A 26,625-nucleotide genomic window follows, 5' to 3' on the forward strand; every position below is an offset into this window, starting at 1 on the left:
TATGCTCTGCTGTTTAGGGGTTGCTGCATATTTAGCAGCCAATTACTAAAACCATGTTGATTAGGCATCTATTAGTAAGCTCCCAAGTATGCCATCAAGTGGGCTTCCAAGTATTATACTGATGGATAACAACAATGGCAAAACTGGTGTTTGAAAACATTACTCATACAAGCTAAGAGTGAGTTAAGCCTTTCAATGCATAAACTCCTCTCTCTCTCTCTCTCTCTTTCTTTCTTTGTGTGTGTGTGTGTGATGTGGACAGAAAATTTATGTGAAAATAAAACTATCATAAGCTGGAGAAAAACACCAATAATAAAAGATCTGACGAGAGTGCTGGGAAAATGTGTGGTCCTCAATACAAGTCACCTGTTTTTGTTTGTTTTTTTCTATTATTATCATTTGCCATTAATATATTTAAAAAAGTATTAAAAGTTCCATTTCTACCAATAAAATTGATATACGATGTCCCAGAATTTACAGCACCAAATGCACGGAAAAAACTGACATTCTGGTATAGTTGCCTTCTGTTCACTCTTGTAAGGGGCGGCTCAGGGCCTTTCTCTTATTACAAAGGTACAATTTGGAGAGACGTGCTATGATGGATGATTATAGGGCTTAACTGCTGCCACTGATGAAGGCTGTGATACCATAATTTTTTAATGTAAACAAGTGTCAAGCACAAGTGAATGCCTTGAAGAAGAACTGGTGCTTTTGAAAGACAAAAGACAAGATTGTTAATAATATAATTATTACACATCTCTGACTTATAATGAGGACTTTGTGTAACATGACCATGTTAAATCCATGTGTAATAATGAGCCATATTCTACAGTGGCACAGAAGGCTTTATGGCACCTCTTTGTTAACAATTTATTTTGCATATTACCTTACCATTCTGTTGTATGTGATTTATGTTGCTTAAAATTAACACAGATTGCATTAATAACATACAGGATGATACTGAGGAGTAATGTGCAAAATAAATCAATAAGAGAGATGTGTTATAAAATCTCTATAGCCTCTTAAAATGTGACCCAAAATGTGCATGTAGAAAGCATTCCAGAGAACAAGCAATGCAGGGTAAACGCACTGTTCCGTGGGTGAGCGTGAGGTGGGTAACGTGGCAGCAGCATTGGCAGCAGCGTTGGCGGTGGCTTGTCTCTGCGGTGCTCCCATTGCTGACCCAGCCTCGGACCCCTGAGTGGCAGACTGGCAAGGCTCTCCCCCACCCGCCCTGGACTCGTGCTCAGAGGCAGGATGAGAACCGTAGCCAGTGCTCTCAGCCCCAGGTGTTGTCCCACTCTCATCACACTTATCCTGTACACAAAGTTAAATGATACTTTGGAGCCTTTATAAATGATAGGAACACTTATCCTGCAGAGATTAAATGGTATTCTTTACATGTATCCTCCACACAAATGGTACTCATAGCACTTATCTGGCACATAGTTACATTTTTTCTTCACTCTCATCCTGCACACACTGTTCATCATCATCATCATCACCATCATCATCCCTACCTCCTTTCCCACCCTAGGGCAGGGTGAGGAGCAGCAACATCCAGACAGCCAAAGTTTGCCCAATCCAATGGGCCACGCTTCCACTCACTCATCATTCAAACCCCCGGAATCCTGGCTCCATCTGATATGCCAAAAAACTTTCACCACATTCTGCAGCTTCACATAAACATTCACATTTGTGCAGCAGATAGATTACATAAATTTCATCACAGTTATAATCCAGACAGTTAAACAGTTTTCTTGACACTTATCCTGCACAAACATTAAATGATATTAGCAAGTCAATCCTGTCTGTTCTCCACCAAAAGGTACTTTTACAAATATGGTTATAATTCTTTTTTTTCCATCTTACCCTCTCTTAGATTTGTGGGTTCCAGACTAGGCCAGTATAATGTAGAAAAACAACCTTGTTCCCTTGACAGAATAAACACACATTTAATATCTATCATCATCACCATCATCATCCGGACCTTCTTTCCCACCCTAGGGCAGGGCGAGGAGTAGCAACGTCCAGACAGCCAAAGTTTGCCCAACTCAATAGGCCATGCTTCCATTCACTCATTATTCAAGCTCCCGAAATCCTAGCCCCATCTGACAGGCCAAAAAAATTTCACCACGTTCTGTCTACACATATACCCATCCGACAGAGCCAATCCGAAAGCAGTCAAGTTAAAATAGGGTGCCAAATCCCTGGTCATGCACTTCGCACAAAATTCATCCAGCCAGCTCGATCTCCTGTCAGCCCCTTAGCCTCACCAACTTCCAAACCTCTCTTCCTCAGACCTGTCTTAAATGGCCAGCTACTGAACAAATACTCTAATGAGCTATATATCAGTGTGACTTCAGCTTATACTGTGCCAATGGTATTAAAAACTGACAGGAAAAGAACTAACACATGCATGCCCTATTAAATAGGCCACACACTCATTCACTATGGTGGTACCATTCTTAACTGGCGGTTTGGGTGGGGCACCAACCTCTGTACAGTGTTGCCACGTTTTCCATACCCGCGATGCCTCTCTCTCTCTCTCCTGGGGGGAGATGTGCGTCACCCTTGGGAATTTTGTTTCTTTTATGAGTGACAAACTTGTGCTTTCATTTCTTCATTTTGTTTTTATTATATATAATTATATATAAAAATATTATTGTTTTACATATGGCACCAGATGACCTCACTATTGTGGCGCCATGCTTTATTTTCATTCAATCACTCCCTCCTTCGTTCCCTCCCTTCCTCCATCTCTCACTCAGCTGCACTCAACACTACCCCTGGTCTGCCTTCCCCCCCCTCTCTCTCTTTTGTCTGTGGTATTTTAGGATACATTTTGGTTATTTTCGTTTACTTTATAATGTACATATTGTAAATTTGACTTTATTTCCACACCACCCAGGAGGTAAAAGTCTTGGCACTTTTTTTTTAAGAGGTGTCCCCAAACAGGCCTAGGATAGAGGAAGCTCTGGCCAGGTGGGACTGGGTGTGTGTGATTGTTGCCGCTCACGAGGGTTTAATGTATTATTTTTTGTTTACTAAGAAATTTACATATTTTTACTTATATTCCTGCACATTATCTTATAACCATAACTGTGATATTATTACCAACCCCAGAAATACGGTAACAGCCAATAAAAGTGACTACTTTTTTTTAAGCCAGACTGTAAAATATTTATGCCACGTTTCTGTATTGCCGTATAAATATTTTACAGATAATAAGTTTAAATGTTCTTTCATATATTATAATACACACGTTACCATTATATTCTTATGAGTTTATCTTATTGTGATGCCTATTACATATATCAGAGCCGTTCACATAGCGCATATGGAACACATGGCAACACTGTACAGAGGATCGTGCTCCACCCAAACCGCCACTTAAGATTGGTACCACCATAGCCATTCAAGCCCCCATAATCCTGACTCCACCTCACAGGTATAATCGTCTATACTTACAAGCTTCACATTACTTCTTGATAAAATGGCATCAGTAAAAGCTGTAAAACAAATATCTAGTAAAATTAACCTCCTCCACAACCACCCACCTTGCCATAGAGTCTTGTATTGGCAGATCTTGTGCTTCCTCCCCCTGCTGCTGCTTCTTCCTCCTCCTCCTCCTCACCACCCTCAGATTCCTGGGTGGCTCCTCCCTCCTCCCTCCCATCCCCACTGTAGCCCTTCTGGGAATACTGTGGAAGGGGGGGAAGGGAGGATGAGCTTCCTTCTCTTATTTCATCCACTATGCAACACACATGCCAGAAACCTTATTTGCAGTACAACCTTGCTATACAGTCAGGTTATGTTCAAGGAAAACTGGTAGGAAATTATAGATTGTATAATGAACGCAGGGATTGTACAAGTGAAACAGGTAATCGTATTAAAAAAAATGGCAGTTCACGGGATCATAGTAATTGCATATGTGATAATTCTGATCATATACTGAAAAGGATGCTAAAGTGAAAATATTGGGGACCGTAGCAATTGCATTAGCGAAAATGCCAATCATATAGTGAAAGGGTGATAAAGTGTTAAGATCATGTATGCAAACAATAACATAATTGTCGACTGCAAAGTGATGGTAATTTATACTGCTCTTATTCATAACTTTCGCATCCACATGAGTGCAGAACCACTTGATGCGGAAAGAGAAGTAACAAAAAGTGACAGGAAAGATGGGAGAAATAAGAAGGGAGATGGACAATTAGCTAAAAAGGATGAAGACGATATGTAGGTAGCACTACATTACCATACATATAAAATTCTTCCTTATAAAACAGTACGCACTTGACTAGACTGGTGAGAATGTGTTGACCTCTGAGAGTGCTTGATGGGTCGGGGTTCGTCCTTGTCCCAGCCATCTTCCTGCTCTGACCTGGGTGTGGGATTAGCCTGGGGTGGTGCAGGGGGTGGTGGCACGGCAGCAGGGGAATGTGACAGCTTGGCACGTTTGGTGCTTCGCTGTTTGTCATCACTGCGAGGCTGGCTTCTTGTGCTCTCCAGGCTGTGAATAACAATAATAAATACGGTAATCCCTCACTTATCTAACATACTAGAGCCAAAAGCATGTCCAAGTAATGGCTCCATCTGGATAATGGACTTCTCCCCTAGCCCCCCTTCGTACATAACCTAACTTTGAAAGCCAGTGTAGAAAGTCACTACAGTACACTGTACAACACTTGTTCCTGGTGTTTAACACTATTCTATCTGGTCAAGCTGACCTATAAATCACAGCCAAGTAATTACCATGGTAAAGCAGATCCATCAACCTCAGATAAGCAATCACCACTGCAGGGCCACAGCCTGCAGTGACTGTAATTTCCACCCAGACACAAGCATTTTGTCCAGATAAAATGGAAAAAGTATGAATAATGGTTTCAAATTGCCAGATTACAGCATCCAGATAATGGACTGTCTGGAAAGTGGCTGCCCAGATAATAGAAGGATTACTGGATACCGAACTGTACAAATAATAACAATGATAAAAATAATAGAAAATTGCAATAACAACAACTGCTTTCAGTATCAGTATCGCCAAGCAACACAAAGTCCCCTATTGGAAGATAACCATACACATGTAATTGACCTTGGGAGTAGATGGTCAGTTGTTCCGTGCGACACACTGTCATGGTTCCATATGGGGAACAATTGTGTGAAGTTATAGCAAATTATGTCCAAGCACATGGAAATTACAGAGCAGACATGAATGTAGGTATCGCTGTTAAGTATGACAGCACCTGACCTTGTTTGAGCCCCAAATATGACACTGACCTAGAGGGTAAACGGATAGTTGTTGAACGTGACACACCATCATGGTAAGCTGAACAACTGTGTGAAATTATATCAAAATTTCTCAATGCATGCGAAAGTTACAGAGCAGACACAAAATTGCTGACAGACAGCATCCGACCTTGTTTGAGCCCTAGGTATGACTTTGACCTTGGGAGTACATGGTTGGTCGTTGCTCGTGGTACACCGTCATGGTATGGGGAACAATTGTGTGAAGTTATAGCAAAATCTGCTCATGCATGTGGAAGTTACAGAGCGGACATGAAATTGGAGAGAGACTGATGGAACCGCACAAATCTAGGGACCCCAACCAGTTGCAATGGCATGGGACTAATAAGCTGGTCTCTTGTTTCTACAAAGCACCAAGAAAAAATATGGCTGTGAGAGTACTGGTCAATGAAATGAGCCACACACTCATTCATTCACCATTCAAGTTCTTGGAACCTTGGTTATCTTATAACAAGCATTCCTTTCCTTATGACAAAGAAAAAACTTGACTGTAGTAAATTACTGTTAATCATCCAAAGACACCAACCTGCTGTCCCGATCATGGGGTCTCTTGCGAGACATGTTGGCCCGGTCTTCGCTGCCTCCCCGGGGCACCCTGCGACCCTCACTCCCACTCTCACACTCCCCGACATCACGCTCACTATGGCTCTGAAATCAACAGGGGTGAGGAGGGTTAACCTATTATGCTAAGGATAGCTGAAGTGTTGTGATGTGTAAGGAAGAAATGAAATATATGCCTTCACTATATATCAAGGTGTTCTATTCCCCCCCCCCCCCAACTAATATCATGTACTGTTTACTATGAATTTGGAAAAACTTATACATCAGCTTTAAAAGCAGGAATGGAAATTTAAGAAATGGTCTTTTTATAACTTAACTGCAAAAAAATGTCATAAAAAGAAGCATAATGAGACCTTCCAGTGGTACAGTATGAATGAAAAGTTTAACTTGTAATAACTACCATACTACATTAATTATGTTACTAAGCATTACACAGAGCCAAAAATAAGTTAGTACAGAATAGAGGAAATTCAAAACTCAGATCAAATATGATTAAACTTAGACAAATAAATTATGTAATGTTACAGGCATACATCTGACCAAGAAGACAATGCACTTCCTTCTAATTTATTTGTACATTTTGTAACTGCTCATTTCACTTATTGCCTCCCCTATGTTCACTTCCCTTTCAAATCTCATGAATTACCTATCCCAACAACTCCAATTAGCTACAGTACTCAGTTTACCCTATTATATTCCCTCCATCTTACCTTTGGCCTCTTGCGGTCGCGTGAGGATGGTGAATGGTCCTGCTTCTTCTTCTTGCGGTGGTGTCGTGAGGCGGATGTGTCAGACAGTGAGGACACTGGGCTGGCCGACACCTGTCTCTGCCGTGTGCTGCTCCCTCCCCCACCACCTCGGATCCTTGGCTTTTCATCTGGTTCTTCCTTAACCTCCCTGTTTACAAGGTGGATGTGGATTGCATTATACTGTACTCTTTTAATCTTAACCAGACCTAGCATTTCATCCTTTTAGGTTTATTACATACATTCCAACAATAGAAAAAGACAATACTATGGCTCTATATCCTTTGCAGAACACTTTTTCATGACTAGCATCTTATGCTAATGTTAATCTATTGTTACGACTCAACATTTAGGATAAAGCAACAGCAAATTTAGGTCATTAGAGTAAAAATTGGATAGTAGCAGAAAGAGTTACTTCTACACCTGTCTTTTATTTAACCTCCCTGTTTGCAAAGTGATCAGGGATTGTGTTTATAGGAGACTGCTGTTGTTGCTGTATCTGGATGTGAACCTAATGCAATGCAGAAGCCTGTTGCTCCCAGAGGTACTTTTTTGAGGCTATGCTGAAGGACAGTCTGTGTTATGATTGTGTTCTGCATAAGGTGATTATGTCAAATAGGGGAATATGGCAGTTATACATGTGGCTCTTTAACTCTTTGTTTGCAAGGTGGATGTGGTCTGTATAACTGGGGGAAGAGATGGATAGATATTTCTCTGAAGCTCATTTCCTCTAACCCCTTTTCAGCTTAGTATTAGTGGTTTCTAATCTGGGTCTTCTTTAACCTTCCAGCCTGCAAGGTGGACGCTGCTTACATCGTTGGAGAAAGAGGCATCGTGCCACGGCAGATATAAATATTGATACTCATTCAATACAATGAGGCAATGCAACCAGACATAAATATCAACATTCTTCATTACAATAAATACTGTAATGACAGCATGCACGATGACTTTAAAAATCCAAAACCCAACTGTCAGAGCAAAGCAAACTTTCAGATCACTATGTAAGGGTTTTGAAGCTGTTCTGGTATAAAGTGGACCACCTAATCAACTATAATACCAGGGGGTGGGGGTGGGGGTGGGGGGACAAAAAGAAATACTATGAGATGAGCAGTAGGGATATAACAATGTCAGGGAAGGATCAAATCAATATACGGTGCTGATGTGTATCGTAAACACACGACTAGAAAGCAAATATAAAAGTAAGCAGGCTAAAACATTTGTAAATCCGAAGAGTGACAGACAGGTAGATAAGACTGACTACCACTGACCCAAGGAGGTATTACTATAAGAAAGGGGGAGCTATAACCCTGGGAATCAGCTATACAATAATTTCTCTCAGGAATTAAATTCAAATAAAAGTGCCTATGCTATAAACAAAGATTTTTTACAGTTTTACAAATCTTATGACACCATCTCACTTCTAGTTTAACAGCAAGTTAGCACCAACATTAGACCAAAAGACCAAAAAACCAGCCTAACTACTTCCTGTTCCATTAGTGAAGTATCTGAACTCATGAGCTGTGATTCACGAAGCAGCCTCAATACTTGTATACAATAGGCATTAGGTGAACCAACCTCAACCTAGACAAAATAAAGTATGAAAGATAAAACTAGACTATAGTAGGACTCGCGCACGCTCGCGGCCGTGGCGCGGCCCGCACCTATGTACAGTGTTGCCACGTTTTCTATACCGTTATCTCTCTCTCTCTCTCTCTCCTGGCGGGAAATGTGAGCCACCCTGAGTACTTTTGATTCTTTTATAAGTTATTTATAATTGTGCTTTCATTTGTTAATTTGGTTTTGTCATATTTAGTAGTAGATGGAGTGTCAAAGTTACTGTCTGCTGAGATGTGGGTTTGTTGGGGTGGTGGTCCAGGGGGGAGGGGAAGTGTGAAGGGGGATTTGACCTGAGACACCCAGGAGGGATTAAGAAGGGAGGAGAGGGAAAGGGGGGGCTGGATTCACCTACCACGTGGTCAGTATTAGAAGAGAGAGAGAGAGAGAGAGAGAGAAATTACGTGTATAGATATATGTGCATCAATAGGAACAATGTATATCAGTGTGTGCAGTATGTACAAAGGAACAAATGAATACAAAGAAGGCAGTGACAGACCTCTCTCTCTCTCTCCCCCCTCCCCCCCCCCCCCTCTCTCTCTGTCTTTCTCTCTCCTGGCGGGAAATGTGAGCCACCCTGAGTACTTTTGATTCTTTTATAAGTTATTTATAATTGTGCTTTCATTTGTTAATTTGGTTTTGTTATATTAAGTGATGCCGACAATGCATTCAATGCATGCCTCTCTCTCTCTCCCTCTCTCTCTCTCTCTCTTGGGACATTGAATCTCCTCATTCTCCCTTGGGACATTTATTTTAGGCCAGATGGATGTGTAAGTATTGCCACTCACAAGAATTACATGAATTATTTCTTTTACTTTGGATATTGGCATATTTCTTCTTTTTTCAGGCTCATTATCTTATATCCATAACTGTGACATTATTACCCACCCTAAAACTACGCTAAAAACCATTAAAAGTGACTACAATTTCTTTTAGCAACACTGTACAATATGTGTGCCATGCTTCTGTGTTACTGTATAAATATTTTATGCATAATAAGATTACTGTTGATTCATCCATCAAAATACACAAGTGTAAGTTTTATTCATCTGAATTTATCGAATTTGTGATGCCTTGTACATAAATAGCTTCCGTTTCACATCGCAAGTTGGGGAAACGTGGCACCATTGCCCACAGGTGCTGGCCACACCCCCGCCGCAAACAGGCGGGAATCCGACTATAGCCTAACAGGAACTATGGCAAACACTCAGTAATCAGTCTTGGTGGGAAATTCCTTATCTGTTTCTGGACATGGAGAATCTTAACTATTCTGGCTCCTGCCAACTTTGTAATGGCTATTCTTAAAGGGTTTTGGTGACTGAAAGCGTCCTTGAAGAATACAGTGAATAGATGACAGGTTTCTGGCTGTGACAAGAAAGCATCAGTAGTTCATAATACTGTAAAACAAAAAATTAGCAACATATCCTATACTGCAACAACAATACACCAGGATGGAGCAGCAAGGACAAGATACAAAATTAACAGAAGTATGAGAAAAATAGTGTGATGGGACTGTTGTGTAAACAGTAGTATTCAATATGTACCTTGCATCTAGTGTTTACTGTTTACTGACCTGCCACATGAAGTAAAATAACTTATGAAATGGGCCAGGTTCCGAGAGATTATTATTTTTATCATTATTATTATAATTATCATTACCATTCCCACTCCCCCCTCAGGCTTGAAATTACAGAAAATCTGAAAGGGGAAACTGTACGAGTAGCGTACTGATGGTGTTATAAAGGTACCATAGTTACTACATTAAACTACAAGAGAAGAGATAAGCAGGATTCTGGTGTTATCACAGGAAGACTGATTTTAGGAGATATGAGGGACTCAAGTATAAACTAATGACAAAAATGCATGAGAAAAAGCTTAAAATAAAAAGTGCATAGATCACAATTCCCATACTGTGAAACATACCATATGACAAGGTGGTTGAAAAAAAGGGCAGAACACATGTATGAAAAGAACTGAAGAGTGGGTAGAACATGGAAATACCGTACACAGTGTATATGGGGATGCATAATGACAGTCATTAAGAAATTAATTAGTTATAGCTCAAGGTTTTGGGGGAAAAATGCTCAGATGTCAGAATTTTAAATACAGGGGTAAGACTGAGACATCAACAGGAAGTAAAGGATTACCTGGTTAAAATAGTTGTGGATGAGAAACACGCCTTGGGTTGGCAGAGCCGTTTGAATCACAGAATAACAATGCAGTACTGGTACAGTGCATAAGCTGCTTGTTTTCACTTACGAGAACTAGGCCACTCAAATGACCTAAATAATAAATGGTGACCTAAATATCTTACATTATGAGGTAAGAATGAGCCTCCATAATTACCACTCAAATCATTTCAAAAGTCTGACTACACATGGCCATCAACTGTACTTAAAAGGATAGCCATGAGGAAGGGAAATGAGTCTCTGATTATGGGGCCATGAGATACACAGCTGGGTTGAAGTGCAAGTATCAAGTGTATAAATTCACCTGCTGTATACATTAATTGCTGTCAGGTTTAAGTACATGATTTTGATGACAAACGATACAGTACTGAATGCATAAAACAAAAAACTCATTGCCACCATCACCAACACCTCTTTCTCCTACCGGTACCTGAGAATGTGGGAAGGCAGGGTCCAAAAACAGGATAAGTGAAAGCAAAAAAAGAAAAAAGAAAGAAAAAAGAACCACAAACAGCATGCCACCAGATGAAATGGGTCACACACTCACTCAAGCCACCAAAATATAAAAGAAATATACGAAATTATGAACACAAATATAATCAATACCCCGTTACTATAGTCGCAGCGCGCGATTCTGAGGTTCTTATTATCGTGCCCTGGCAATTACCATTCAAAAGTACATCTGATTTTGTGTATTATATGAGATGCATGTGATTCGTGTATAGAATGTTGTTGTATGATAATATTCGTGTATAATACATTCGTGCTTAATAATCTGATTCGTGCCTAGTATGATACGAAATCGGACGTACTTTTGAATGGTAAATTGCTAGGGTACGATAATGACAACCTCAGAGTCGTGCGCCGCGACTATAGGAGTATGCTGGTGTGTGAAGTGGAGATAGAGATATATAGACAAACTAGTACACACCCATGTTGCAGAGATGGACAAACACAGACACATAGATTATACTGGTACTCACTCTTTAATGGGTAGTGTGGGTTTGCTTGCTGTTCTCTCACATCTTTCATCGTCGCTCTCTGCCACTTCCTTCTTTATCTCTTTCTTTACTTTGTCATCGTCACTTTCATGATCCTGTCGTTTCCCACCAAATATTGATGATATAATTTTCCGTTTTGAAGGATCCTCAGACACTTTTGTACCAGGGTCGCAAGTCTTTCTCTTGCCCTTCCCTCCTCCTCCTCTAGTTCTATTATCAAGCACTTTCTTTTTATATTCACTGTCTTCATTCACCTCCGTTTTGCATAAAAGAGACGACGCACCATTTATAACACTAGGCTTGGGCACTTTGTCAATAAAGCTAATGGGTATTGTACATGTGAGTCGGGGAACACCGTCCTGGTACTGTATCTGGGGTATGGGCACTATTGGCTCTGCACTACTTACAGGGGATCTGCACTTGTTGTTCACGACAGTAGAGGCTACGTTCCCCCCTAACCTCCCGTCCACACTGCTCGATTCACTCGTGCCTCTACTCCTGTCTCTCACACCACTCTTTTCACTTCGCTCTCTACTCGTACTACTCGCTTTTCGGCTGCTGTGGTCACTAATACTTCTACCTTTATTTTTCGTTTCAGTGGAGTCTCTCTCCCTCACACTTTTGTCTTTCTTGGTCAAGCTGCCAAATGCACGACTGACCAATGCACCCTTGTCCTTGGCCACATCGGACTTCTGAGAGTGCCCTTGGCTACGCCTGGACAGAGGTGCTTCATCATCACTCCCCGAGTCACTGAGATCTGATCTGGATCTCTTCACCCCAGGTTTCCCTAAAGCAGAGCCTTTTGGTGAGAACCTGGGGCTGGCCTGAACGGACTTTTGTGGACTGGTGACGCCTTTGAGAGCCTCCCTGGGGGTGCGGGTGGGGGTGCTGTGTGAGGAGGCGGTTACACGAGCTGCTGGCTTTTCAGGGGTTGCGTTCACCACATCTATGAGGTGCTCTGAGTCAGAAGAGGAGGACACAGTCTGCTTGGTCTGCTGTGGCTTCCTGGACCTGCCACTGCCACCTTCAGATTTAGTACCCAGATGGCTATCTCGTTTGGTCTCGGCTCGCTTCTTGGGAGTCTTCTTGGGGGACTCACGGGACAACTGGGGTGGGGTAACTTTGGGAGATTTGTCTAGAATCTGGGTGGTGCCCTTCCCAGCAGCAGGTGGACCAGGAGGCTGGCCTGACCGAGGCTTCCTGGGGGCAGGGTCACAGTCTGACTCAGAGTCAGAGGACTGGACCGTGGGCTGCCGACTCTTAAGTGGACGCTGCCGTGTATCAGAGTCCCGGGTGGGCCTCGTCGTCTCGCGTACAGCCGCCGACACTCGAGGTGTTGGGGGGTGATGTGGCTCACCATCATCTGAGGAGTCGTCATAAGCCCCCGCCTTGTCCCTCACCCGAGCACGGCTCTCCTGTCCAGATCTACTGCCAGCCTGAGGCTTGACCACTTGCTGCTCACGCTTGTCCCTGGCATTAGTGGCATCCTGAGTGGCTGGTGGATCCTCTGTCCTCGGTCCTGTGCTGCCACCACCCTGCACCAACAACACAGTTGCTATACTCAAAAACTAAAAATTAAGGTGGACCTGTTATCTTCAAAATCTAACTACAAAGTATTTAAAGTGGATTTTCATTTTCAAAATACCTGTATGACTATACCGTGTTACCGTATCTGCAAAAATGACAAACACTAAACTGCTAATTGACAAAAGCTGTCTCACAACACTAATACTGTTCTTGGCAGCAATATTGTACACTTACCACCTGCGAGAAGGGAGAGTTATTTTTCTGTTTTGGGATGAAGTTGGTCAGCTTCCACGTATTTGACTTGTTCTCCTGATGCTGTGAATACAAGAAAAGATATTGCTACTAAATATTCATAAGCTTCTTGAGCAATACTGGTATTTGAAATTTCTACAGTTCCCTGAGCAATCAATTCCTCAGGCACAAATCACATCCCCAAAGTAAAATAATGCCTTTATGCCAGTGTTCATCCAACAAATGTGTATAATGTGGATGCAGTACCTTTGGGGAAGACTCTGGCTGTTCGACTTCAGAAGAATGATCAGACGACTGATCAGACTCATCACTGGTTTCTTCTGACGACGACGAATCATCTGATGACTTTGGTGATGGCAGTGTCTTTGGTGAGGGTGAGAGTGGCGAGAGTGGAGCAATGGGTGCCGGGGTGGGGCCAAGCGGAGGCGGGTGGATGGGAGCAGACGAGTCAAACGGCATCTGACGCCCACTTCTGCCACTAGAGGACACACCATCGCTCCTCCCCTGCGGCATCACAATATGTTCACCATAAAAAACATACTACAACAGTAGTGGGATTTTTGAACAATGATTCCCTGTCTTAACTTAGATTTGTTTTTGCAACTAGACACAATGGAAGATACTCCACACTCCTATCCTTGTCTTTCCTATAAAACTAATATCTATTTCTGGATAATTTTCCTCTTATAACCAAAATTTGTTTTTTGTACAAGGAACAAGAAACCAAGAAAGATGTATGGTATTCTTTCTCTTCCTCGCCCTTCGTGGGGAAAAGAGTAATAGTTAAGACAGGGAACATATCGTAAATATCTCTGCAATCCCCCCCCCCCACAGCACAAGCATGGGGATGGGAAAATATATTGCTCTCTATGGGTGCAGATTTCCATTCTGCATGCCATTATTCTGTTACATCCTACGTCTGATTTTCCCCAGATGATAATTCTTCAATTTTTATTACTGTATGTCTTTCTCTAAGCTAATCTAACCAATCTTAATCTATGATCACTTAACAGATTAGCCTAACAAACAAACAAACCTAGCCTGATAACAAGAAAACAAACCTAACCCAGCCTTGACTTTCCTGGTGGGGAAAAAAAAAAAAAAAAAAAAAAAAAAAAAAAAAAAAGGTACAATGAATGGAAATCCACTCTCAGCCTGGGGAAGACGGGGGGTGGGGAGGCTAGGCTGATGAAACTGCAGGATCTTGAACTGCCCAAGCCATTAAGGGAAGGTACAAACACACAAGTACCGTATCTTCACAAAGTACAGTACTGTACTGTATGACCAATACGGTACATGAGGAAAAATTGCACCATCTGAAACACACTACTAATGATAAAGGTTTCTCACTGGATTTCAAGAGTTGTGCATTTTCTTCACATGGAACTGGGAAGGTGGCTGTTTCTCTGACTGTACAACTGATTCTTCCCCTCTAGCTCCTTTTACCATCCTTACTGCATCTCTTCTGCAACTTTCTGATGTCTGACTGTTCTTTTTTATTCTTAACAAGATGCAAATACTCCAAAATTGCCTACTATTATTATTATGAAACGTCACATGTGGGTTATGTATGGTATAAGTGACCGGTATAAAACTGCACTGCTTTCATATTCAAACTTAAATTTTGGGGGGCTGAAAAAAAAAAAAAAAAAAAAAAAAAAAACTACTACTCTAAAAGCTAAACTCATCTAATATGCAGCAATTTGAAAAGAAAAAGCCAATAAATAAAGATTTGGAAACACTTTATGTGAATGTGACTGCCTGGTGTCGTGTGTGTGTGTGTGTGTGTGTGTGTGTGTGTGTGTGTGTGGTTGGGATAAACACTTACCAGGACCTGGATATGTGATGCTTGGGCAATGCATTAACGTAATTTCTGTGTGTAAATAGGATCCCCCACACTCTACATACCACACATAAATGACCAGCTAACTAGGGCAACAGAGCAACTGAGATTACCTGCACTGATACATAGCTCAAATATCAAATGATAACCTTTGACTTTGAAACGCCTCTCTCTCTCTCTCTCTCTCAACTCACCTCTTCATCCTCACTATCCTCCGAGAGCACCAAGTCCACGTTGACCTGACTCCCCTCACTGGAAATGAATAAGTATACGATTAAACAGAGAATAACACCACCATCATCGTTCCAAAGTCTTTTTCCCACCAATGAACAGGGTGAGGCAGAGCACATAATGCAAGAAATGAGAAACACAAATACAGAGATCTAGCTGCTGCCCAATCACATTAATACATTATCATCATAATCATAATGAATTTTCTTCCCATGTAAGTATGGGATGAGATATTACAAGAACAAACTTACAAAACACACACACACACACACACACACACACACACACACACACACACACACACACGATTAAACCTTAAAGGCTTTGTAAAAAAAATCATTTACTCTTGTTAGGCACCACTTCATATTCAATTTGTCCATATTCTTTTTACGGCATTCCCTATTCTACCTTTCTTTGATTACCAAATTTTCCATGTTGTAATTATATCCCTATGACTTAGCAAACTTCAGTAGTGGCCAATGGAAAGACTGAAAAATGTGAAATAACCTTTAACAACAAAATCCAGCTGATCAGATAAGAACTATCACTGCAGTATTAAATCAAACACACACTACTTTTTCCAGGAACTCTCAATATGCTGTGGTTGAGGGGTTAAAATATTTTTATATAAACTGCACTAGAAAGGCAAAATACAATGACGTGCTGTGTAATTACTCACAAGGCTTTAGACTGCTTGTTGCGTGAGACCTCAGTTGCTTTGCCTGCAAAGAAAGAAAAACATCAAAATACCACAAACCTTAATAAATTAGCTAATAAATACGGTAATAATATTAACATTGCTGGTATAACGCTGTATTTTTACCCCGAATTCAATTAACGCGTACCTACAAGTAATAAGATTTTAAGATAAGCCGTAAGCATGTTTATGCATATTCACTAGAGTACAATCATAATGAGATGAAAGGAATGTAATGACTCCCCCCTCTCTAACACAAACACACATGTAATACCCAAGCCAAGAATCAACGCGACACCAGCTGGAGAACAAGTTATATAACTGGCTGTGACCGCGAGAAACCTTACGAAATCGGCAACTCCAACTTTCAAACTGCCCGCCAAATCTTTCCCTTCCGCATGACGTCACAGATCGCTATTGTTTACGTTGTGCTGTATTACGTTAATGACAGGTTCCGAGGGTGTTATGGACGAGGTGCATGCCATTATCGAGAGTTTTTGCGGGATTCAACGACTTAATAATCGATGAGGTTGTTATTTCTGGCGAAGTTGGTGGTAGTAACGTCTCTTTAAATATCGAGTGTTTGATTGAATTTGAAGCCGCGTCCCCCAGCCAGCCCTTCCCGCCCAACGTTACCTTCTGCTGAATTGTGGCTGTGGTTGTTGTTGTGGTGGTGATGGTGGTGGTGACTATTCCTGTGGTGGTGGTTGCTGGCGCTGCGTGGCAGTGGCTGTGGCGGTGGCAGCGGCGGCCTGGAGAGCCGTGAAGCCAGGGACAAGCCTCCAGGCGCCGGTAAAGGCCCTTGGTACATCCGCATGGCTTCTTTTTCCCTCGTGGCCACCTACACACACCGTGGCCGTCCACAGCAGAAGTCACAGAGGGCGGACATGACACACCTGTGGCGGCGCTCTCTCTCACACATCTCCCGTCCGACATGAGCACAGAGGACCAACGCAAGCGCCACTTTTCCACAGCACTGCCCCTCGCTGCCACTTCCCGCCACGCCCCTACCTTCACACACCCGCCAATTTCAAACACCAGCTATCACTTGGGTTAACTAAAGGCTTGTAAAGTGAGGCTGTTTTGGTGCGACGCGCGGCTTCTCACAGAGGGAGTACGTGGTTGGCAGCAGGCAAGGGAGGGAGGAAAGGGAGGGAGGGAGGAAAGAGCGGAGAGAGGGGTGGGAGGGTGGGGGGGAGCGTCACCATAGCAACGGCCTGATCAATGAGAGTTCCCCGGCTTTCTCCCTCCACCACCGATTATCACGAGTCCTCTCTCCTCCTCCTGTCCCTCCTCCTCCCTTCGTCTTTACCGCGGGAGACTTCAAATGCGAGAGGAGTGGAGGGAAACTACGCAGTGGGAGGAAAACGGGGGGTGGGAGAGAGGGATGGAGGGAGAGATACAGTTTCCTCCTGCTTCCGTTTCCAAATAACTACAATTTCCAAACAAACTGGAAAGCACGTTGAAACAGACGCTACTGAACCAAACATAAATAGAGTTGGATGTTCAATGATGAGAGTGGAGAGGAGGGAGAGGCAACTTAGGAAAAATGGGAATAAGGAAGGGATGGGTTGGGGAAAAAATGAAGGGAAAGATGGAATAAGGGACAAAAACTGATGGAATAGGTGGGAAAAAGGAACGGGTTGGGGGAATGAGGGGAATGAAAGATGAAATACAGCAACGGAACTGATGGATTGAGTAGGGGAAACGAAAAGGAAAAAAAGGGAGAGGGGAGTTGATAGCAGGAAGAAGGAAAAATGGTATGATAGGAAAATGAAAGGTTGGGAGAGTATAAGTGGAAAAAAATGAATAAACGGAGGAAAAACATGCAATGAGAGGGGAAGGGGGAGGAAGAGGAAAACTTGGAGAATGTGAGTGGGGAAAAGGAAAGACTGCGAGAGTAACAATGGAAAGAAAATGAAGGAAAACTGATGGAATGAGTGGAACGATGGAAGAAAAAGTAATGCAATGAGAAAGGGGAGGAGGGGAGGGTGAAAAGTGCATGGGTACCGCCGACAGGGGAGGGAGAGGGAGGGAAGGGGGAGAAGATAAAGGAAGGAAGGGTAGGGGAGGAGGCAACGGGAAGGAGAGGGATGCGAGAGGAAGAATGGGAGGGAGGGAAGGAGGGAGGAAGTGGGAACGAACGAGAGGGGATATATAGAGGCAGGGTGAGAGGGGGAAAGGTGAGCAGGTGGGAGGAAGTGAGGGAAAGGGGAAAAGGTGAGAGGTGGTGAGGGGGAGGGAAAATGCGAGGGATGAGGGGAAAGGTGAGAGGTGAGGAAGGGGGAGGGAAAAAGGTGAACGAGGGAGAAGAGCGAGAGGTGAAATGGGAAGGGCGAGAGGAGGGGGGGAGGGAAAGAGGGAGGGGATGGAGGGGAAGAGCAACGGTGAGAGGGGGAGAGGGAAAGAAAGGAGAGGGAAACTGAGTGGGTACGAAGAGTGAGATGGGAAGTGAGATGTGGAGAGAGAGAGTGATATCTGGAGGAAGAGAAGGGGGGTGGAAGGAGGGGGGGAGGGTGGAAGGGGAGGGGGAGAGGAAGTGGGGTGGGCCGCGAGGTGAGAGGGGCGGAATGAATTGGAATCGAAGGGAGGGAAGGGAAAATGGAAAAAAGGAGAGAGAGAGAGAGAGACAGAGAGAGAGAGAGAGAGAGAGAGAGAGAAGGGGGTGGGACGGCAAGATGAAAAGTGGGAGGGGGCAAGTAGACGGTGGGCAGGTGGGGAGTGAGGAGGGGGGGGTGACAGTTGAAAAGGTGATCTAGATGGGGAAGGAAAGTGGGGGAGAAATGGGTGAGAGGGGAGAGGTGGAGATGGAATAACCTGGGAAGGCTTGAGAGGGGAGGAAAGGAAGGAAGAGACGGGGGGGGGGGAGGGGAAGAAGCAGAGGAAAGGAAGGGTAGCGAGAAAAATGGACGGGAGAGATTTGGCGAGAAGGGGAGGAAAGGAAGGGTAGCCAGAGAAAGGGAGGGGAGGGGGGAGGGGTGGGAAGATGAGCGAGGAGGAAAGGAAGTGTAGCCTCAGAGGGAGAGAGGGTGAGAGAAAGGGAGGGGGGGGGAGAGAGGAGGGGAGGCGTGAAAGGGAAGGAGAGGAAGGGAGGGGGGGGAAACAAAGCCTGAATGGAGGGAGGGGAGGGAAGGGGGGAGAATGAGGAAGGAATGGAGGAGAGGTGTAGGGGAAGGGGTGATGACAGGAAATGTATTGGGGAGATGGGGAGATGGACAAAATGGCAGGGAGAGAGACAAAAAGGGGAAGAAGTAGACATATGGATAGGAAAGGGGAGGGGAGGCGAAGGGGGAGGAGTAGATGGAAGGAAAGAGGGAAAAGAGGGGAGGTGAAGGAGGAGGAAACGATGGAAGTGGAGGGGAAGGAAAGGAGGGGAGGTGAACTGAAAGGGAAGAACAGGAAGGATGACTGAGGGAAGGGGGGAGGAGGGAGAGGGGAGGGGGGAGGAGGGAGAGGGGAGGGGGGGAGGGGTGGAGAGAGGCAAGAGGACACCCTGAGTAAACACAACGCCTGCGCAGGGTAACCAAAACATCAGCTACGTAACCCGCATTTAGTGGGAGAACAGCGAAGTGATAAACAGCGGGGGAGGGGAGGGGAGGGGAGGGGAAGGGGAACGGGCAGGGGGAGGGGGAACGGGGAGGGGGAAGGGGAACGGGCAGGGGAAGAGGAAGGACAGTGGTAGAGGGAAGAAAAGGATTAGGGGGGAGGAGGGGAGGAAACAGAGAAAGAAATGAAAGGAAAAAGGTAAAATGAGAGGAGGAAAGTGTACGGACGGAAAGAGAAGAAAAGGTGAGCAAGGAAAGAATAAAGGTCTAAAAATTAAAACAACAATTAATAAGACAGGGAAAAAGAACGATAAAAAATAAAGATAGGAATAATGAATAAGTCAGCATATAATGAAACGAAGAACGAATGTGAATAAAAGAACATAAAAAAGAAAATAGTGGGAGAGGGGAAAGAAAATGAGGGGGAAGGAGAGTGAAACCAGGGATGAGACAGAAGGTATTTAGGGAATTAAGGAGAGGAGGGAGGGAAGGAGTGAAGGAGGGAGTGAAGGAAAGGAGAGGGAGGGAGGGAAGTAGTGAAGGAAAGGAGGGAGAGGCAGGGAATAAGTAAAGGAAAGGAGGGAGGCAGGGAAGCAGTGAAGGAAAGGAGGGAGGGAAGTAGTGAAGGAAAGGAGGGAGGCAGGGAAGCAGTGAAGGAAAGGAGGGAGGGAAGTAGTGAAGGAAAGGAGAGGGAAGGAAGTAGTGAAGGAAAGGAGGGAGGGAAGTAGTGAAGGAAAGGAGGGAGGCAGGGAAGTAGCGAAGGAAAAGAGGGAGGGAGGGAAGTAGCGATGGAAAGGAGGGAGGGAGGGAAGTAGTGAAGGAAAGGAGGGAGGGAGGGAAGTAGTGAAGGAAAGGAGGGAGGGAGGGAAGTAGCGAAGGAAAGGAGGGAGGGAGGGAAGTAGCGAAGGAAAGGAGGGAGGGAGGGAAGGAAGGACAAGACTAAAGATTTAAATTTAGAAGTTTTATTGAGGTGGGTGTCGGGAAGAGGGGATGAGGGGGGGGGAAGGAAAGAAAAAGGGGAAAGATGGGCGGGGCAGGGGAAGTATGAGAAGGAGGGGGGAGAGGGGAGGGGAAGGGGAGGGGGAGGGGAAGGGGAGGGGGAGTGGAATGAAAGGAGGGGGAGAGGAAGGACAGGAGGGGGAAAAAGGGGTGGACATGATGAGGTTAGAAAAATGGAATATGCGAGGCCTATTCATCCATCCAACCACCTATGAGAGAGAGAGAGAGAGAGAGAGAGAGAGAGAGAACAGACATAATGGAGAGAGAGAGAGAGAGAGAGAGAGAGAGAGAGAACAGACATAATGGAGAGAGAGAGAGAGAGAGAGAGAGAACAGACATAATGTAATCTAATATTATGATAGCATAGGGTTGGCAACACTGGCTTAGAGAGAAATACACTAGTTTACCCTGGGGAGCGGTTTTCTCTAGATCCTACTACCCCCCCCAACTCTCTCTCTCTCTGTCTCTCTCTCTCTCTCTCTCTCTCTCTCACATTTTCCTGTCCCCCTCCCTCCCAGGCTACTCTCTTTCCCCCTTCTCTCTCTCCACTTCCTCCCTCTCTCCCTCTTTTCCTCCCTGAGAATATATGAATCACGTCAAGCTATCCTCCCCTCACTCCCCTCTCCCTCCATATCCCTCTCTCCTCCCTCTCTCCATATCCTCCCCTCTTCTCTCTCCCTCTCCACTCTCGCTCCTCCCTCTTTCCACTTTGAAATCTACCATTCTCTCTCTCTCTCTCTCTCTCCAGCCCCCCTTCCTTCCCCCCTGCATCTGCACCTCTACTGTCTAGACACCTTCCCTTTCCCTCCCACGGTTCATACTTTCCCTTTTTCCTCCTCTCTTTCCTCTTCCCCTTTCTTCCCCCTTCCTTCATACTTTGCCATTTCCCTCCATTTTCTCCCTACTATCCCCCTTTTCTCCTCCCTTTTCTTTCTCCTTTCTCCATACTTCCATTTTTCCTCCTCCCTTTTCTTTCTTTCTCCCCACTTTCCCCATTTCTTCTCCCCATTCTTCCTCCTTCCTCCCCACTTTACTCCTTTCCCCTTCTTCCTCTTCCGTCCCTCAGTTTCTCTCTCTCTCTCTCTCTCTCAAACTTTCTTGCGTGAGTTTTCTTTATATTCGTGGTAATGCCCCCCCTCTCTCTCTCTCCAACACACACACACACACATTAGCTAACCCCCGCTACAGAATGACCAAGGCGAACACAAAAGCTATGTGACGAAACAATTTGGGAAACGAAACGAGAATGACCACCGCAATGACAGAAAGAACGGAGAGAGAGAGAGAGAGAGAGAGAGAGAGAGAGAGAGAGAGAGAGAGAGAGGAGAGAGAGAGAGACGCTACAAAGAAACACGAGTCGAAAGGATAAAATGAAGGTAATCAGAAAGGAACGTACCAAATATAAAGACAGTAAAATATAAAAATAAATAAATAAATAATCGAAGCATAATTATAAGAAGAATAGATTAAAAGGAAAATAAAGGAGGGAGAAAAGAAAGGACGAAAGAAAATTGAGAGAGAGAGAGAGAGAGAGAGAGGAGGGGGAATCAAGTGTTACATTGTGGAGTAATGCAGGGGGTTTTGTTGCTACGTAGATTCCGACGGTTACCTAGATGGGGGGAAGGGACAGGAGGGGAGGGGAGAAGAGGGAAAGGGGGAGAGAAGAGGGAGAAGAGGGGAGGGGAGGGGAGTTCCAGGAATTAAGGGGTATGAGTGGAGAATAGGTAAAACAAGGGGAAGAGGGAAGGAGGGGGAGGGGGATGAGAGAGGGAAGGGGAAGAAGGGAGATATAAACGGGAAAAGGGAAGGTAGGGGGGGGAATAAAAAGGGAAGGGGAATAGAAGGTGGAGAGGCAGAGAAGGAAAGGGGAAACGTGAAGGTGGCATGGAGAGTGAGTGGGGAGGGGAAGGGGGAAGGGAAGGGGAGGGGGAGAAGGAGAAGAGAAGGGAGAGGAGGAGGAGGAGGAGGGACAAGGGAGAGAATGGAAGTTCTACGAATTTGGGGGTGGAGGTGGAGAAGGGGGGGAGAGGGAGGTGGGGAAGGGGAAGAAAAATGGAGGGGGGACATAGGGTTAAGAGAAGGGAAGATAGGAGGGGGAAAAGGGAGGGGAAGGGAGGGTAAGAGATGGAAGGAGAAATGATGAGAAAATGTAAGGTAAGCAGGAGGAAGTGATTTTATAATGCATCTATATCCTTTCCCCCTCCTCTCTCTCTCTCCCCTACCGATAACCCCCCCTCCCCTCCCCTCCTCTCTCTCTCTCTCTCTCTCTCTCTCGGGACTGTAATGGGACTCAACGTGAATGAAAAATGGTAAAAGGAAATGCGGGTCAGTGATTAAAAAATAAATATGTAAAATAAAACAGCTTGTGGGACTTGGAAATGATGTAGTAGTAGTAGTAGTAGTAGTAGTAGTAGTAGTAATAATAATAATAATAATAATAATAATAATAATAATAATAATAACAGTTTACATATGTTGTGATTTAAACGACGAAATTTAAAGGGCAAATAGGGTGGTATAAAATAAACAGATTTTTAAAGGATCACCTGAGGCAAACTACTTAAGAGGCCAAACCAGGTCATAAGAAAGGTATTATCTCTCTCTCTCTCTCTCTCTCTCTCTCTCTCTCTCTCTCTCTCTCAGACAGATGGGTGAACGCCCCTTACAGGATCATTCATTAGCTTTTTTTTTTTCTTTCTCTCCCTCTCTCCTGAGGAAACCCGAAGAGGTGACGTGTTTTACTCCTTCTTTCCCTCCCCTTTCTCTCCTTCTCTCCCTTCCTTCTCTTCATCCCACCCTCCTTCCCTTCCTACCCTCTCTCCCTCCGTTCCTTCCTTCCTTTACTTCCTTCTCACTTCCCTTTTCCAAACTCTCCTTCATTTCTCACAATTTCCTCTTTCCAAAATTAACTGCTCTGCTTTCCTTTCTTCCTTCTTTCCTTCCCTCCCACATGCATTCCTTCACCTCCTTCACCCCTTCCTTCCACTGTTCCCTCCCATCTTAAATACCTTTTCCTTCTTTCCTTCACCCTGACAGCACTTTCTTCTCTCCCTCCAGCACCCTTCCTTCACCACCCTGACTCCCTCTTTCATCCTCTTCCTTCCCCTCTCCCTTCCCTTCCTTAATCTTTTATTCTCTCCCCTCCATCTTATTACCTCTCCTATCCTTCTTCATCCCCTCCTTTCCTCATTATCCTTCCTTCCTTCCTTAACCCTTTCTTCCCATTCATTCATTCATTCATCATCCTTACATCCACCATTAATAACTTCCTTCCTCCTCCTCTCATCACCCGTCCCTCACTCCATCACTACCCTCCTCCCCTTCTCTCTCTCTCTCTCTTTCTCTCTCTCTCTCTCAATGACAGACGACCACTAAAACCAATATATCGTAACTCGTACAACCTGTCACAATAATCCGCCTCTTAAATCTCCAACTAAATTAGGTATCATTAGTCACACCTTTTCATTAATTACTACTCTCTCTCTCTCTCTCTCTCTCTCTCTCTCTCTCTCTCTCTCTCTCCCTCCCTCCCTCCCTCTCTCTCTCTCTCTCTCTCCTTTTTTTTTATCCACTCCCTTTCTGACCCACCATCCCACCCATTTTATCACCACCACCACCACCACCACCACTATCATCATCATCCAATTATCAAAACATTCACTACCTCTCTTTCCTTTACTATCACTACCTCCCTCTCCTTTACTATCCCTAACTACTCTCCAACTATTCCAAGCATGTAGGGTGAGGGAGGGAGGGGGGGGGGCGGACCAGCATAAACAAAGAGAGTGATGGCTGAAGTGGTCAATAGTGGACAAGAGTTCCATTAATCACGCCATGTCTCGCACAATACCTACCTACCAACCTCTCTCTCTCTCTCTCTCTAACAATAATAATAATAATAATAATAATAATAATAATAATAATAACAACAACAGTAATAGTAATAGAATTTAATGAAGTGCTTTTAGGTAAATGGTCAATGATTAACTAAAACTCTAGCTGTCAAAAAAAAATCCTCTGGGTTGTATATGTGGCTATGAAAGGGCAGGCAATTAGCTGATGGTGCCGTTAAATGTGAGGTTAATGAGCAGTAAAGGCAGTGGGGGTGGGTGATTAACTCCTTGCCTGGGGATGATCGGGTCTGAATTAAAACCGTCTAGGTTAACCGGAACGAAAATACAGCTTTCATAAAAGATACGATACGATATATACCATTCAAATTTCTGGCCAAAACATTAATAGAAAGCAATTTTATTTACATACAGTACTGATTTATTTATTTACTTATTTACTGATTTGTTTATTACTGTTATTAAGGTAAAATAAAGTAGAGAGACACAGAGATCGAGCCATGTGGAGAGCCGCCATTAAGTGACCAAGGCTGACTCATGCAAGCAAGTTGGAGCCTTTGTAAGAGATACGATTATTGTTATTATTATTATTATTATTACGGTATTACTGTATTATTATTATTATCAGTAGTAGTAGTATCATTATCATTATTATTATTGCACGGTTGGTTACTCTGACCTAAACAGTCACCTGTTCTTAGCCGAAAGAAAACAGAAGATTTGTACGTTGCAGGCAAACGGTTATGTAATGATATAATCTGAGGTGGGAGAGTGAAGGAGTGGAATGGAATGAATGAAACAGTTCAATGAGTACCTCTTATAGCAACACATATAAAAAAAAAATTACACCCACGTTAGGAAAAAAGTGAATTTAAATCATAAACCAGTGTGTGAATATATTGGTAAGGAAGAACACCACAGTGAAAAGTATGACAGTGAGCCACAGTGATGACAGATTTTTCTCTCTCTCTCTCTTGCCAATTAACTCCTGTGATGTATTGTAAATTCCGTTTGAGCTACCCTGCCTCCAGATGACTGTGTTCGGATTGTGAGTTTAAGAATTGGGTGGGTTTAGATACAACCTGCATTAGCCTGTTCAGGACAGGTGTTCTGCAGGTAACGAAAATAAGCAGCAAAAAAGACAGAACAGTACTGAAGAGGTTGAGAGAGAGAGAGAGAGAGAAAGAGAGAGAATTATGTAATGAGCATAGCACTGACCTGGGCGTTGGTGGTGCGGCCTCTGGTGCGTGTTAGAGAGGGGGTAGCTGAACACAGACTGGTTGTGTGGGCGCGGTGTGGTGATCAGGGCGGACATGGGTGGGTGTGTCAGCGTCATCTCTGACATGATCTGCTGAATCTTGGGGTCCACTGCACCCAGGGGCGGAGGTGCCTGTGCCTTGCCCTGCCCCGCCCGCCGCCCACCCCCACCCTCTCCAGGACCGGGGCCTGGTCCGGGGCCACTCTTGATGCTGCCCTTCACCTCTCCGTTCTTTGGATGGGCGTGTGTCGATGGCAGGTGCGGCGGCTTCACCGTGGATGGCTGAGGCGGGGCAGGACGCTGCGACTTGCTGCTGTTAGATGACGACGACGACTTGGGCTGTGAGGGCGAGGGCGGGTGTGAAGGGTGTGCGGGCAGGTCTGCTGTTGGTTTGGGTGTGGGCGGCTGCTGGTCCACACCCACCATGCTGAGCTTTGGGGGGCCGCATCTTGTGAAGTCCTTGTACGTGCCCAGGACCCGCTCCACCAGGTTGTCTGGCGTGGCGCGCTGCTCCAGATCCTGGTGGCTGCGGCGCGGGACGACACCAAACATCACCTGTGGGCAGCGGGTGCAATTAATTACTTTGTAGGTTTTTACTTAGGAAATAAGGCATAATATTTTTGTTTATTCACATTTACGGTACTAGAGCAGGATGCCTTTACTTGGAGAACAATATATCCAAGCAGGTCCACTTGCCAGACACACAAAAGTCCCTCAAATCATACTCTTTCACCAGACCAGGATGATGGTGGACTGCAAGAGACTGGCAGCTTCATCCTGCAAACCACTGGGTACCCATCCAGAGCCTGAGGTCACAACAATAACAGCTGACCTACTCTGTACTGAAATCTAAGGCAATACTCATGTCTTCTTAGGTTCTTTAGAATCTGCTTTGCGACATTAGTAAAATATATTTGCCAAGTCTCACCAGCTGGCTCTCCCACTCCCAATTCTCAGCAATTAGCAAGACATTTGTACTCAGTGAGTTTCTAACACAA

The 26,625-nt window shown here is 44.4% G+C and overlaps 1 protein-coding gene across 1 annotated transcript in view; it reads right to left on the minus strand.

Moving 5' to 3' along the window:
* The window catches only part of LOC145402788 (uncharacterized), a 41,780-nt gene that overhangs the window by 5,760 nt on the left and 9,395 nt on the right, over positions 1-26,625 (minus strand). The window contains exons 4-14 of the mRNA XM_080274728.1: positions 25,588-26,182; positions 15,957-15,999; positions 15,241-15,298; positions 13,450-13,707; positions 13,186-13,266; positions 11,407-12,959; positions 6,582-6,768; positions 5,837-5,958; positions 4,300-4,516; positions 3,561-3,704; positions 1,091-1,317 (exon numbers count right to left, since the gene is read on the minus strand). Coding sequence (XP_080130854.1) covers positions 1,091-1,317; positions 3,561-3,704; positions 4,300-4,516; positions 5,837-5,958; positions 6,582-6,768; positions 11,407-12,959; positions 13,186-13,266; positions 13,450-13,707; positions 15,241-15,298; positions 15,957-15,999; positions 25,588-26,182 — 3,485 coding nt within the window. The remainder of the gene's footprint in view (positions 1-1,090; positions 1,318-3,560; positions 3,705-4,299; positions 4,517-5,836; positions 5,959-6,581; positions 6,769-11,406; positions 12,960-13,185; positions 13,267-13,449; positions 13,708-15,240; positions 15,299-15,956; positions 16,000-25,587; positions 26,183-26,625) is intronic.

This window comes from Coenobita brevimanus, chromosome 1, assembly GCF_032717465.1.
Source record: "Coenobita brevimanus isolate Jiangsu-jjx chromosome 1, ASM3271746v2, whole genome shotgun sequence".
NCBI lineage: Eukaryota > Metazoa > Arthropoda > Malacostraca > Decapoda > Coenobitidae > Coenobita > Coenobita brevimanus.